The sequence below is a fragment of the Rhinolophus ferrumequinum genome, chromosome X, assembly GCF_004115265.2.
Source record: "Rhinolophus ferrumequinum isolate MPI-CBG mRhiFer1 chromosome X, mRhiFer1_v1.p, whole genome shotgun sequence".
Lineage (NCBI taxonomy): Eukaryota > Metazoa > Chordata > Mammalia > Chiroptera > Rhinolophidae > Rhinolophus > Rhinolophus ferrumequinum.
This window is the reverse complement of record NC_046284.1, coordinates 84,404,196-84,419,988: the sequence shown is the minus strand read 5'-3', so window position 1 is coordinate 84,419,988 and position 15,793 is coordinate 84,404,196. Positions and strand designations below refer to the sequence as shown.

Below are 15,793 nucleotides of genomic sequence, written 5' to 3'. Positions count from 1 at the left end.
ACTAAGATAAAAAGAGAAAAGACACTAATAAACAAAATCAGAAATGAAAAAGGGGAAGTCATCACGGATGCCACAGAAATACAAAGGATCATCCAAGAATACTATGAAGGACTATATGCCACCAGATTCAATAACCTAGAAGAAACTGACATGTTCCTAAAAACATATACTCTTCCTAGACTGAATCACGAAGAACTGGAAAATCTAAACGGACCGTTCACCATTAAAAATTGAATCAGTCATCTGAAAACTTCCCAAAATCAACTGTCCGGGATCAGATGGCTTCATTAGTGAATTCTACCAAACATTCAAAGAGGATCTAATACCTGTCCTACTCAAACTCTTCTAAAAAATTGAAGGAGAGACAATTACACCCCAATTCATTTTATGAGGCCAACATTACCATGACACCAAAATCTGGTAAGGATAACACAAATAAAGAAAACTACAGACCAATATCTCTGATGAATACAGATGCAAAAATCCTAAACAAAATTCTAGCAAATCAAACGCAACAATGCATTAAAAAGATTATTCATTATGACCAAGTGTGGTTCATCCCAGGGGAACAAGGATGGCTCAACATACACAAATCCATCAATGTGATACACCAGATAAACAAAATAAAGGACAAAAATCATAGGATTATATCAATTGATGCAGAAAAAGCGTTTGACAAGATACAACAGCCATTTATGATTAAAACACTTAATAAAATAGGTATAGGAGGAAAATACCTTAACATAATAAAGGCCATATATGACAAACCCTCAGCTAATCTCATAATTAATGGTGAAAAACTGAAGCCCTTTGCTCTAAATTCAGGAACACGACAGGGCTGTCCCCTATCAACTCTGCTTTTCAACATAGTGTTGGAAGTCGTTGCCAGAGAAATCAGGCAAGAGAAAGAAATAAAAGGCATCCAAATTGGGAATGAAGAATTTAAACTGTCACTCTTTGCAGATGACATGATGCTATATATAGAAAACCCTAAAGTCTCCACCAAAAAGGTACTAGACAAAATGAACTAAACAGTAAAGTTGCCGGCTACCAAATCAACGTACAAAAGTCCACTGCATTCCTATATACTAACAATAAAATATCTGAAAAAGAAATAAAAAACAATTTCTTTTGCAATTGCACCAAAAACAATAAAATATCTAGGAATAACCTCAACCAAGGACGTGAAAAACCTATATGCTGAAAACTATAAGACATTTTTGAAAGAAATTGAAGAAGACACAAGAAATGGAAAGACATTCCATGCTCATGGATTGGAAGAATCAACATAGTTAAAATGGCCATATTACCCAAAGCAATATACAGATTTAATGCTATCCCCATCAAAATCCCAATGGCATTTTTTAAAGAAATAGAACAAAAATTCATCAGATTTGTATGGAACCACAAAAGACCCTGAATAGTGAGAGCAATCCTAAGAAAAAAGAACAATGCTGGAGGTAACACACTCCCTGACTTTAGCTTGTACTACAGGGCAACAATAATCAAAACAGCATGGTATTGGCAGAAAAACAGACACACAGACGAATGGAATAGAATTGAGAACACAGAACTAAACCCACATAAATATGGATAGACAATTTTTGACAAAGAAGAGAAACACAAAAAATGGAGAAAAGACAGCCTGTTCAATAAATGGTGCTGGGAGAACTGGAAAGCCACGTGCAAAAGAATGAAACTGGACTGCTATCTGTCACCATGTACCAAAATTAATTCAAAATGGATCAAAGACCTAAGCATAAGAACTAAAACAATAAACTGTATAGAAGAAAACATAGATACTAAACTTATGGACCTTGGGTTCAAAGAGCATTTTATGAATTTGACTCCAAGGCAAGGGAAGTAAAAGCTAAAATATACGAATGGGACTATATGAAACTTAAAAGCTTCTGCACAGCAAAAGAAACCATCGACAAAATAAAGAGGCAACCAACTGAATGGGAGAAGATTTTTGCAAACAGCGCCTCTGGTAAGGGGCTAATATCCAAAATATACAAGGGACTCACACATCTCAACAAAAAAACAAACAAACAACTGTGGGGACAGAGCCCCAAAAAGCAGTTTCCAGGCTCTCGGCCTCACATAGAAAGGTGCTGGCTCAGGTAGTAAATGGCCGTGGACTGTGATCAAATGGCCATCAGCTGTGGCTAGTTGGCCATCAGCTGTAACCAGTGAGCCATTGGGCACTAATATAACTGCCGTGGCTACGCTAGCAGAAAAAGAAGGGGGAGCTAGCAAGAAGATGGTGGCTGAGTCTGCAAGCGGCACAGTGACGGTTGAGAATTGTGTTGCTCCTGGTTCCTGTGTCTCCAACCCAGCCGCCAGCGAGAATATAGTACTATGACTCCCCTATCTATGGCTCCATGGGTGTTCCTTTTTGGCCTAGCCACATCCTGCGTTCTTGTGTGAGGAGCGGGACCAGAGACCCCGCAGGCCGTCCCGCATGACACAACCCAACGTAAAAATGGGCAGAGGACCTGAAGAGACATTTCTCCAAAGATGACATACAAATGGCAAAGAGACATATGAAAAAAATGCTCAATATCACTAATCATCAGAGAAATACAAATAAAAACCACAATGCGATATCACCTCACCCCAGTTAGAATGGCTATCATTAACAAGACAAATAATAACAAGTGTTGGAGAGGCTGTGGAGAAAAAGGATCCCTCATACACGGTTGGTGGGAATGCAGATTGGTGCAGCCACTACGGAAGGCAGTGTGGAGGTTCCTCAAAAATTTAAAAACAGAATTACCATATGACCCAGCAATCCCTCTCCTGGATATCTACCCACGAAATCTGAAAACATTTTTCCATAAAGACACGTGTACTTCAATGTTGATTGCAGCTTTATTTACAGTGGCCAAGACATGGAAACAACCAAAATGTCCTTTGATAGATGAATGGATAAAGAAGTTGTGGTACATATACACAATTGAATACTATTCAGCGGTAAGAAGAGATGAAATAGGACCATTTGTGACAATGTGGATGGATCTTGAGATGATAATGCTAAGCGAAGTAAGTCAGAAAATGTAGAGAATCATATGATTTCACTGATATGTGATATATAAAACAGAAAACAACAAAATAAGACAAACAAATGAAGAAAGAAAAACTCATAAACATAGACAATAGTTTAGGGGTTACCAGAGGGCAGGGGGATCTAGATGGGGTGGTCTAGAAGAGGATAAACGGGGTTTAATATATTGTGATGGAAAGAGAATTGACTCTGGGTGGTGAACACACAAAGTGAGATATAGATAATGTATTACAGAACCGAACACCTGAAATCTATGTAACTTTACCAACAAATGTCACCCCGATATAATTTAATTTAAAAAATAAAAAAAACAAGTCTCAATAAATTTAAGAAGATTGCAATCATATCAAGTGTCTTGTCTGACCACAGTGCTATGAAACTAGATATCAATTACAGGAAAAAAAACCCTGAAAAACACACAGATACATGGAGACTGAATAACATGCTACTAAATAATGAATGGGTCAACAATGAGATCATGGAAGGAATCAGAGAAGATACCTTGAGACAGACAACAATGAAAACACAATGACCCAACATGCATGGGACGCAGAGAAAGCAGTCCTAAGTGGGAAATTCATAGCCATGCCGGCCTACCTAAAGAAACAGGAAAAATCTCAACTCAACAGTCTATCTTTACACCTAAGGGTACTGTAAAAAGAACAGTGAACAAAGCCCAAAGTGAGTACAAAGAGGGAAATAATAAAGATCAGAGCAGAAATAAATGAAATAGAGAGCAAAAAACAATGCAAAAGTTCAATGAAACCATGAGCTGTTTTTTGGAAAAGATAAAATTGTCAAACCTTTAACCAGACCCATTAAGAAAAAAAGAGAGACGACCCAAGTAAATAAATTCAGAAATGAAAAAGAAGTGACCACAGACACCACAGAAATCCAAAAAAAATTAAGAAAGTACTGCAGCAACTATGTGCCAACAAATTAGACAATCTGGAAGAAATGGATACATTCCTAGATACATACAATCTTCCAAGGCTGAATCCAGAAGAAACAGAAAACCTAAACAGACCGATTACTACCAATGAAATTGAATCTGTAATCAACAAGCTCCCAACAAACAAAAGTCCTGGACCACAGGCTTCACAGGTGAATTTTACCAAACACTCAAAAAAGAATTAGTACCTAGTCTCCTCAAACTATTCCAAAAAATCCAAGAGGAGGGAAGGCTCCCAAGCTTATTTTACACGAAAAAACATATGCACCCCTATGTTTATTGCAGCACTATTCACAATAGCCAAGATATGGAAACAACCAAAACATTCATCAATAAATGATTTGATAAATAAATTGTGGTACATTTATACAATTGAGTATTACTATGCCATAAAAAAATAATGAAATCTTACCATTTACAACAACATGAATGGACCTAGAAAATATTATGCTAAGTGAAATAAGTCAGACAGAGAAAGACAATTACCATATGATCTCACTTACCTACAGAATCTAAAGAACAGAATAAATGAGCAAACAAAACAGAAATAGATTCAGAGATACAGGGAAAAAACTGATGGCTGCTAGATGGGAGGGGAGTGGAGTGATGGGGGAGAAGGAGAAAGAATTAGAAAGTACTAATTGATAGTCACAAAATAGTGATGGGGATGTGAAATACAGTATAGGGAATATAATCAATAATGTTTTAAAGATCATGTAGGGTGCCAGATGGGTACTGGACTTACCAGGGGGATCACGTCATAGATTGTGTAGGTGCCTGACCACTGTGCTGTAAACCTAAAGCTGAAGTAAAATAATATTGAATGTCAACTATAATTATACACACACACACACACACACACGCACACACACACACACCAGGCGTGCCAAAGAAACGTATACAAGTGGACATTTTGGTCAACGTTGCTCAAACAGTAGTTTGTCATAATCAGAAGTGTTTGGACATTGATGGTAACCACTTTGAGCACCTCTTGTAATTGCAGAAGTCAAACGTGACTTGTATTTGTTATAGGTATATATTGAGTATTACAATATTTTAATACAGTTTTCCTTTCTTAAAATGTGTATACATTTTGTTTTGGCATTCTCTCTCTCTCTCTCTCTCTCTCTCTCTCTCTCTCTCTATATATATATATATATATATATATATATATATATATATATATCCCATATATATATGGGATATATAGTATAGCATAGGGAATATAGTCAATGGTATAGTAACAGCTATGTATGATGTCAGAGGGGTAGTAGACTAGGAGGGTGTATAAAATCAAATCATTATGTTGTTTTATACACCTGAAAAAATAAATGAAAATTTTTTTTAATTAAAGTTTATTGGGGTGACAATTGTTAGTAAAGTTACATAGATTTCAGTGTACAATTCTGTATTACATCATCTGTAAATCACATTGTGTGTTCACCACCCAGAGTCAGTTCTCCTTCCATCACCATATATTTGTTCCCCTTTATCCTCATCTCCCACCCCCCCTCCCCTTACCCTCCGGAAACCACTAAACTATTGTCTGTGTCTATGAGTTTTTCTTTCTCATTTGTTTGTCTTGTTCTTTTGTTGTTTTTGGTTCATATACCACATATCAGTGAAATCACATGGTTCTCTGCTTTTTCTGTCTGACTTATTTCGCTTAGCATTATACTCTCAAGATCCATCCATGTTGTCACAAATGTTCCTATATCATCTTTTCTTACCGCCGAATAATATTCCATTGTGTATATATACCACAACTTCTTTATCCATTCATCTATCGAAGGACACTTTGGTTGTTTCCCTGTCTTGGCCACCGTAAACAAAGCTGCAATGAACATTGGAGCACACGTGTCTTTATGTGTAGATGTTTTCAGATTTTTTGGGTAGATACCCAGGAGAGGGATTGCTGGGTCATATAAAAATTCTATTCGTAATTTTTTGAGGAACCTCCACACTGCCTTCCATAACGGCTGCACCAGTCTGCATTCCCACCAACAGTGTATGAGGGTTCCTTTTTCTCCACAGCCTCTCCAACACTTGTTACTATTTGTCTTGTTGATGATAGCCATTCTAACTGGGGTGACGTGATATCTCATTGTGGTTTTTATTTGCATTTCTCTGATGATTAGTGATGTTGAGCATTTTTTCATATGTCTATTTGCCATTTGTATGTCCTCTTTGGAGAAATGAAAGAATAAATCATTTAAATGTAGAGCATAAGAACAATGGAAGAATTAAAGATGACTTCTGTGTTTCTGGTTTGATTGACTGAGGGCATCATGGTCCCAGTCACTGAGATAAGGATTTTGGGAGGTGAAGAAGATGACATATTAGGTTTTGAGCATGTTGTGTTTGAAATCCTTCTGAGACATCTAAGAGTAAGTGTCGAATAGGAAGTTGTCTATATGAGTCTGGGGCAGAAGAGATGTATGTTCTCACATGTAGATAATAATTGAAGCTCTGAAACTGGGTGAGATTTTGCATGGTATATTAATGCAGTCAGAAAGGGTAGAACTAGGGAAAACACCAACATTTAAGGGATGGTCAGAGGAAGAGCAGGCAGTAAAGGAACCTGTTGTCTTGTGGGCTTTTTTGTTTGTTTTTTTGTTTGTTTGTTTTTTTGTTTGTTTTTAATGAAGAGAAAGGTAGGAAAAGAACAAGAAAATGAGTATTGTGAAAGCAAGAAAAGAGAGTTTCACAAAGGAGGACATAATCCATAACATCAAAGTTAAATGCCATTTATAAGCCATATATGCTAAAGACTGAAAATAATCATTGACTTTGACAATTAGGAGGTAATGTGTAGCTTTTGACAGGATAGTTGCAGTGGGGGTCAAGTTCATACTGCAGTGGATGGAAAGCTAAAAGGTAGGTGAAGAAGTAGACACAGTATAGACTCTCCTTTTAAGAGACTGAGTCTAAGCAAAAGGAGGAATATGGGGCAGCAGCCAGAGGGGAATGTATAATTGCAAAAAGACACTTCAAATTCTTTTTCCAAGTAAAAATAATTAAGATGGAGAAACGTAGGCATGTATATAGGATAAAGGAAACAAGCTAATAGAGAGGAAGAAGTGTAAGTCCAGTAGTACAGAGCAAAGATTCAGTACTCATATGGAAAGTTCACCAGTAGGCAGACATTTGGGGGCAGCAGAATGACTATGTCCCAAAATGTCCTTACCTTCCTTCTGCTTATGCCACTCCACTTGTCTGGAATGCCTTTTTCCTCCTGGTTTGTCAAATTCTAGCCACCCTTTCGCTCAAATTCCACCTCCTCTATGAAGTATTACCCTATCAATATCTTCTGAAATGCTCTATTTCTCCTGAACTGCAATAGCAATCAATGTCTATCTGAACAATCCATTTGACAATCACCCTTCACCCTGCAAAATCTCTTTAATTGCTTTCTTCAAAAATGTACTGTAACTGGTACAGCCGCTATGGAAGGCAGTGTGGAGGTTCCTCAAAAAATTACAAATAGAATTACTATATGACCCAGCAATCCCTCTCCTGGGTATCTACCCAAAAAATCTGAAAACATTTATCCATAAAGACACGTGTGCTCCAATGTTCATTGCAGCTTTGTTTACGGTGGCCAAGACATGGAAACAAACAAAATGTCCTTCGATAGATGAATGGATAAAGAAGTTGTGGTATATATACACAATGGAATATTATTCGGCGGTAAGAAAAGATGATATAGGAACATTTGTGACAACATGGATGGATCTTGAGAGTATGATGCTAAGCGAAATAAGTCAGACAGAAAAAGCAGAGAACCGTATGATTTCACTGATATGTGGTATATAAACCAAAAACAACAAAAGAACAAGACAAACAAATGAGAAACAAGAACTCATAGACACAGACAATAGTTTAGTGGTTACCAGAGGGTAAGGGAGGTGGGGGTGGGAGATGAGAGTAAAGGGGATCAAATATATGGTGATGGAAGGAGAAATGACTCTGGGTGGTGAACACACAATGGGATTTATAGATGATGTAATACAGAATTGTACACCTGAAATCTATGTAATTTTACTAACAATTGTCACCCCAATAAACTTTAATTAAAAAAAAAAAGTACTGTAAATTAGTTTGTCACATATGTGTCTTTTCTCCTCTGCTAGACTGTACACTTCTCAAGGACAGGGTTTCTATCTTAGAGTTTGCCATAGCATCCAGAATGCCTTCCATAGTTGGTAGAAGGGTCTCTTTAAATCTGAGTGGTTGAGCAGTGGGAGCCTGTTATGAAGGAAGAGACAGAAAAATGCTGGGTTACATAGGCCCTTTGTGTGTATTGAGTCATTTTCACTCTCTCAATAGCAAACAAAGAATCTGAATCTTGCAGAGGTAAAATAAATTTATCCAAGGTGACATGGGTATGTGAGAGTGCCAGGATTTGAACCAAAGTTCCTTTCTCCTATACATTCTGTTTCAGCTGTGTGCAGAATTCTGTTTATGGGAAACACCTCTATTTTTGCTACTGATAGAAACACGACTCTATGAGGCTTTACTACCAACCAAGTGGTTTTAGCGGCCACTACACCTTACAGCAAATCTCCCTGTACCTTACCTCCTCACAATCAGCTTGAGGGTCCGGAAGGAACCTTTGATGAGGATGAGGGCCTCTTGGCGGGAGCCATACAATGGAGTGCCATTGATATTCACCAGCTCATCACCAGTCCTCATCTTCTGGGACAAGGCTGCCTTGCCCCCATCTTCAATCTGTTGCAGAGAACAAAAAAGAAATCAGGTGGTGAGGCAACTTCTTACCCAAAATTCTACTCCCTTGCTCCTCCCAACCTCTGAGCCACAAGTGGGAGAGGGGGTCGATGGCTCCAGAAAACTCCACTATGGCTTCCAGGCAGCAGCTAAGAAGCTGATCACAGGCCATTATTTACTGAAGGAAAAGCTTGGGCAAACCCTTGAGAAAGGAGGCAATACAGTAATAATACAATCTTTGCCCTGGAAGAATCCATTGTTCACCTAGGGCGACAAGCTGTTCTAAATAAGAAAATGATACTTGGAAGTAATCCCACAGTGTGGACTAAAGTAGCAGCATGGCATAGCAAAATGTGTTCCTAAATTAGAGCCAGAAGAAGTAGGCTCCAGCAAATTGATCTTTGGCAAGTGATTTTCTATCTTTGGGCAGACTTTGAACTGTGACAAATTTGAGTTTTAATCTTGGCTCTAGTATTTCCTAGCTGTGTGACCCTGTGCAAGTTATCTAACATATCTGTTTCTCAATGACCTCATACATGAAATATAGATAACAAGAGTACCCACCTCATAGGGTTGTTAGTATGTGAAATGTCTGGGAGCAGTATGTCCTCAATAAATGTGAGCTCTGATTACTATACCAAGGGGGTTGACTCTGAAGGTGGATTCCAACTCAATATTATATAAGTGGAATTGCAAATTCAAAAGATACAAACTCTACACAAAGTAACCAATCATTTATCTATGCCACTTCAACAAGTGCTTAGCACAGTGCTTCCAGTGTCTGGCATATAGTAGGCATTTGCCAAAAGCTGGGAACCTGGGTGTTCACTGTTCCACCATAGCCTACAGAATTTCCTTTGACCAGGACAATCTTGGCAATAAGGTAGTCAGGCTGGGGAGCATCGAAATCAAGTATTACGCAGCCATAAAGAAGAAAGAAATCTTACCATTTGCAACAACATGGATGGACCTAGAGAACATTATGTTAAGTGAAATAAGTCAGACAGAGAAAGACAAATACCATATGATCTCACTTATTTGCGGATTCTAAAGAAAAGAATAAGTGAATGAACTAATCAGAAACAGTTTTGGAGACAAAGAGGAAAAACTGAGGGTTGCTAGATGGGCGGGAGGGGTGGGAGGTGGGGGGGAGGGTGAGGGGATTGGAGGGCAGTCGGTGACCACAGGATGGCCACGGGTTTGAAAATTAATCTGGGGAACGTAATTTGGTGGTTACCAGAGGGTAAGGGGGTTGGGGGGTGGGGGAGGAGGGTGAGGGGGATCAAATGTATGGTGATGGAAGGGGAGCTGACTCTGGGTGGTGAACACACAGTGTGATTTATGGATGATGTGATACAGAATTGCACACCTGAAATCTATGTAATTTTACTAACAATTGTCACCCCAATAAATTAAAAAAAAAAAAAAAAGGCAGACATAATAGCGACTGGGGTAGGCCCTCAAGGGTCCCTGCTTATGGCTACTTTTATATGTAACATTCCTTCTACCTCAAAAGTGAGTTCTACCTATTGGAACATCAATTCCATCATGGTAGTAGGAGTCATCTCATTTATCTATTAATTCATTCCTTAAGTTTATAGTGAATTTCTAGTATGCATAGGACAACATACTAAGTGCTAGCCATACAGAAATTTCTAGTATGCATAGGACAACATACTAAGTGCTAGCCATACAGAAATGAACAAAACACACCCAGCTCCCAGCCTCAAGGGGTAGGTTACTGTCTAAAGGTCACATGTCCACGCAGATGCTCAAGTGAAAAGAGGTCCAGCACACTGATGGAATCAGGAAGAGATGTTTGTATGCTTGTTTGTTCATTTGTTTGTTTGTTTGTTTCTCCCAGGAGCAAGGGAGGTGAGGAAGATTAAACTACACAATCCTTAGACAAAGGGAGATTCCAAGTGCGGCCAATAAGGGCTGGTCTTCCCTACAGGTGTTTTTACACTTACTTCTACTCTTGTTCCAATCTTTCTCTCAGTCTTTAATAGTATCCCTCCAATCTACCCCACATCATGGAAGTTATTAGGTTGATGCAAAAGTAATTGCGGTTTTTACAATTATTTTTAACCTTTGAAACTGCAATTACTTTTGCACCACCCTAAAAGAACATTGCTGAGCCTTAGATTGGCCAGCCCATGTACAATTTGGCAGATGAGACCTCCTGAGTGCAGAGAAAATTGTTAATTCAGGATTTAAAAAAACCCATCAAATAAATTGAAATTCTGAGTTAAAACACAGAATGTTGGTAAATTTACTGCTGCTAATCCAACAGTGTTTTTTTTTTTTTTAAATTAACCTTTGTTTGATAAAGTATAGGTTAGCCAAGTGGCTTTGAATGAATATATATATATTCATTCAAAGGTATCTTTGTTTCAGTACCTGGGCCACAACTCAAGACAAACCAAGCCAATATTGGTAAATGGAGAATAACTCTCAGCAAATTAATTAGGATCAGATTCTTATTTCCATTGTCATTATCATTATTACTTCACAGTCACTGCTGCCTGCTGCCAGAAAAAAAAAAGAGAGAGAGAGAGAGAAAGAAAGAAAAAGAGAGAAAGAAAAAGAAAAAAAGCATAGTGCTGTACTTGAATTTCAGAAGTTCTATATGAATGACTCATTCCTTTGGCATCCGTTGAAGTCCCTCAGCATCAGGCAGGACTTTTAACAGGAATGAGCCATTTGAAAGGGCTTCCTTCCTTAGGCTAACAAAGAACCACAAACAGGAGTCTAATGAATGAATGTTAATAGATTTTTCTTGTTGGTGTACATTTGTCTTAATTCACACTACCCATTTTTTTTTTATTCATACAACTCAATTATCCACAGCAAGTCTTCTCTTCAATATGTATTGGTATTAAGTACCACTTTGGGTTAATTAAGCACTTTGTTACATCAACAAGATCTCTGTTTATTCTAGGCCAGAAAATGAAAGGGGGGAACCTTTTAAACTAAAATGATTAATTATTGCTGCAGCAAAAGCTCAGGCATTTTTGTATTCCCTACTGTCACTTCAGCCGCCGTTATCCGAGTCCTTGCAGGAACTCTTTCTTAGACTACAGCCTCAGGCTCACTATATATATATATATATCCCTTTTGTGGTTTCATGCCCTTTCTCAAGTCACCCACAGCATCCTCCTCAGGACAGAAATGGTGAGTGTAACAATGCTACTTTAGCACAAGTGTGAGGATTTGCAAACAAAACAGCACATTATGGGCACCTAGCACAATTCCAGAGTCCAGACAGGTCCAGAAAAGAAAATGAAACTCCATTTGGTCAAAGATCCCTTGGACTATACCCCAAACTAGTCCTTTCCCAGACACAGGGCATTTACTGAGCTATACAACAGATTCCTTCTTATTCCTGACTTTTTGATGCTTTAAAAATTATCGTTCACTAGTCTTTCTCCTATCCCCATCCACATAGATTTCTGGAATCCAACATGTTTTCCATTTATTGTTTTGCCTCTTGAGAGCCAGCTCTCCGCCACACATTTGTTTATATAGACGATAAAGCAGCTGTTCATTTTTCTAGCCAGGAAAAGGAATAGGAAGGAAAGAAGGAAGGAAGGATGGAAGGAAGGAAGGGAGGGAGGGAGGGAGGGAGGGAGGGAGGGAGGAAGGAAAGGAGGGAAGGAAGAAGGAAGGAAAGGAAGAAGGGAGGGAGGGAGGGAGGGAGGAAGAGAGGGAGAGAGGAAGGAATGAATGGCGAGAGGAAGGGAGGAAGATACATATATTCTTCTATAAAAGCTTTTGTTTTCCCTTCCAACCACCCCATTCATAACTCTGGCTGGGCCCCCAGGAAAAGAGTGAATCAACAAACTTGTTGAGAATAACATGCCCTGCTTTAGGGACTGTATAGCATCATTTGATGCTGTCCATTCAGTACAGCTGGTCAACTTTCCAGCTCTTCCTGAATCAGAGCTTCAGGGTACCTTTCTTGTTTCATTTGAAGGGTTGTGAATTCTCAGACTGGACCCAGGTGCATTGGAAGATCAGTATAAACAAACATCACAGTATAAACAAACATCACAGAGTACAGTGTAAATGATGGTTAACTTCCGTGTCATTTTGGATTGTCCAAGTAATCGGTGGGCTAGCAGTGAGTGGCCCAAGTAATTGAACACTGATTGCATAAAGGTTGTACAACCAAAAGCAAGCTGGTGTCTGGAAAGTTGTGAAGAGCTGATTGACCTTGGAAAAGTCCTTTCACCCTCTTTTGGACTCTTTTCCCTTACTGGTAAAACGTTGGGCTTTGCCTAGATGAAAGGGCCTTTGGAGCTCTGACATTCGGTGACCTGTGAACAGTTAGCAAAGTCGTGCCATATTCTTCTGCTAACATAGATAATCCCATTTTTGCCCCAATGTACTTTGCCTTCAGCCATGTTTCACTCCTTCAAAACAGACTAATTAACATCCATCTCCCATTTCCCTGGAGTCTTTATTATTTCAAAGTGGTCCGTTAAGGTTAGAACACTTTAAAAGGCAGAGTTGGGACACGGAGAGAAAGACATTCCTGAACCCCATTTTCTGCTAATGAGCTGGTGATTTGGAAATTTTTGATGGTTCTTCACTAAAGCATGAACTGCTCTGATAGCTGTAAACAAAGTGACAAGTTAGCCCATTGAGAGTAAAGGCAAAGAAAAATGGACTCAACAGCACTTACTAGCTTTCTAGTACCTTTTATTTAGTCAGGTATCAGCAAATACTTGCTTGGGTCTTTTGAATAAACTTAGGAAATATCAGAAAGTGAAAAAAAGTTAACTCAGGTTTATCTTGAAAAATTCAGTCAGCAGGAGAAACAGCATCTGCAACAATAACTAACAGGTATAGGATGCTTATAAGTGTAAGAGCAGCATTAAAAATCAATGACAACGATCACATCATCAAAATGGTGGTGTGAGGTGAGCCTCTATAAACCTCCCCTGGAATTTACCACTAATCGAACAACTATAACTCCACAAAGGACTCCCTGCACAGCAGACAGGCAAGACGAAGAGGCCCACTACTGAATTCACTGAAAGGTGGGCAAAACGCACTAGTGGGGGAGGTGGGAAGGGAGAAGTGTGGAGACGGAGCTGCATGTGTGCAGGACGCAGACCCAACTCAGTGATCCAAGCTCGCTGCATCCCAAAACTACCACAGCTGCCTGAGAGGAAAGGACTCAGACAGCTAGGGCTCCAATTATGGCCCAGGGCTGAGAGGACAGCATATAACACAGCTGAACCCAACGCTCACCGCAGAGACCTCAGAAAAAAGACTGAGGGAAGAAGGCTGAAAACGGTGGTTTAAGCCCTCACTGCCGAGCAGAGAACGGAAGCCTTAGGCACTGAGACTAGCCGCCCCCTCCCGACCCTCCCAGAGCTCGCCCCGCCCCCACCTGCCCAGTGCTAGATGCGGAACAGTAGCAGTGACAGATCAAAAGAACAGAATATTTGCTGTTCTGAGAACGGTGGACCTCAGACACAGATATGCAGCCCAAATAGTTCCAGAAAAGGGGAGGGAGCTGTGGAAGTAGGACCGGCTGTGGTGGTGGTCCTCGCCATTGCTCTGGGCCACCTCTCACAACTCACCCCGCCCCTGGCCCCACCTATCTGAGCGGATCCCTGCAGGAGGAAACAGAACTGCTGAAACATATGGGCTAAGAATCTGGTGCAGGAAGAGCTTTGGAACTTCAAAAGCGCTCCACATACCCACATGGACACTGTGCCCTGTGACCCAGGCGAACTATTAACAGAGGAGAAGCCTGTCTCCCAGGGAATCCCCTCATTGTGTGAGAACTTGGAATAGTGCAGAGAAAACATAGCACTACCATGTGAGAGAGAATAAAAGGCTGCAGTCAGAGAGAAAATAAAACATTCTACTAACAAGTACTGGAAAACAAAAGAAAGACCTCTTCCTATCAACCTGTTGCAGAAGCCACTCCTGTAAATGTCTTGGAAGAGAAATAATAAATCAGTAATTGCCATGAATAACCAAGGCAACAAGACAGCTCAGAAAGAAAGGGAAAATCTCCAGAAAAGGAACTTAAAGATATGGAAATATGTGACTTAAATGACAGAGCATTCAAAATTGCAGTTCTGAAAAACTCAGTGAGATGCCAGAAAGACAGAAAAGCAGTTTAATGAACTCAGGAACACAATCAAAGAACAACATAAGCATTTTACGAAAGAGATTGAAATTTTCAAAAAGAACCAAATAGAATATCTGGAGATTAAGAACTCAGTAGAAGAAATTAAGAATAAAACAGCCAGCTTAGGTAGTAGAGTTGAACAGATGGAGGAAAGAATCAGTGACATCAAAGATAGAAACCTAGAAATGACATGGATGGAAGAAGAAAGAGACTTGAGACTTAAAAGAAACGAAAGAACTCTACAAGAACTTTCTGACTCCATCAGAAAGAGCAATATAAGAATAATGGGCATACCAGAAGGAGAAGAAAGAGAGAAGGGAACAGAGAATATATTCAAACAAATTGTGAAGAGAACTTCCCAAACTTGTGGACAGAACTGGATCCTTGAATCCAAGAAGCAAATAGAACACCTAATTACCTCGACCCCAACAGGCCTTCTCGAAGGCACACTGTATGGAAGCTGTCTAAAATCAACGACAAAGAAAGAATCCTCAAGGCAGCCCTGGAAAAGAAAACGGTAGACTACAAAGGAAAACCCATTAGATTATCATCAGATTTTTCAGCAGAAACTCTACAAGCCAGGAGGGAGTGGAACCAAATATTCAAACTATTGAAAGAGAGAAATTATGAGCCAAGAATAATATATCCCACAAAGATATCCCTTAGATATGAAGGAGGAATAAAGACCTTTCCAGACATACAGAAGCTGAGGGAATTTTCTAATACACAACCTGCACTACAAGAAATACTAAAGGAGGCTATTCGACCACCATCAACAGGGACAATTTGTGGCAACCAAAACATAAAAAGGGGCAGAGTAAAGGCCTGACCGGGATATGGGAATGGAAAAAGTAAGCATGCTGAAGAAAATGGAATACTTTAAATATCAAAC

At 39.4% G+C, this 15,793-nt stretch overlaps 1 protein-coding gene across 2 annotated transcripts in view; it reads right to left on the bottom strand.

Moving 5' to 3' along the window:
- The window catches only part of SHROOM4 (shroom family member 4), a 257,150-nt gene that overhangs the window by 124,775 nt on the left and 116,582 nt on the right, over positions 1–15,793 (bottom strand). For both annotated transcript variants that reach the window (XM_033117392.1, XM_033117402.1), the window contains exon 2: positions 8,599–8,750. In XM_033117392.1, coding sequence (XP_032973283.1) covers positions 8,599–8,750 — 152 coding nt within the window. The remainder of the gene's footprint in view (positions 1–8,598; positions 8,751–15,793) is intronic.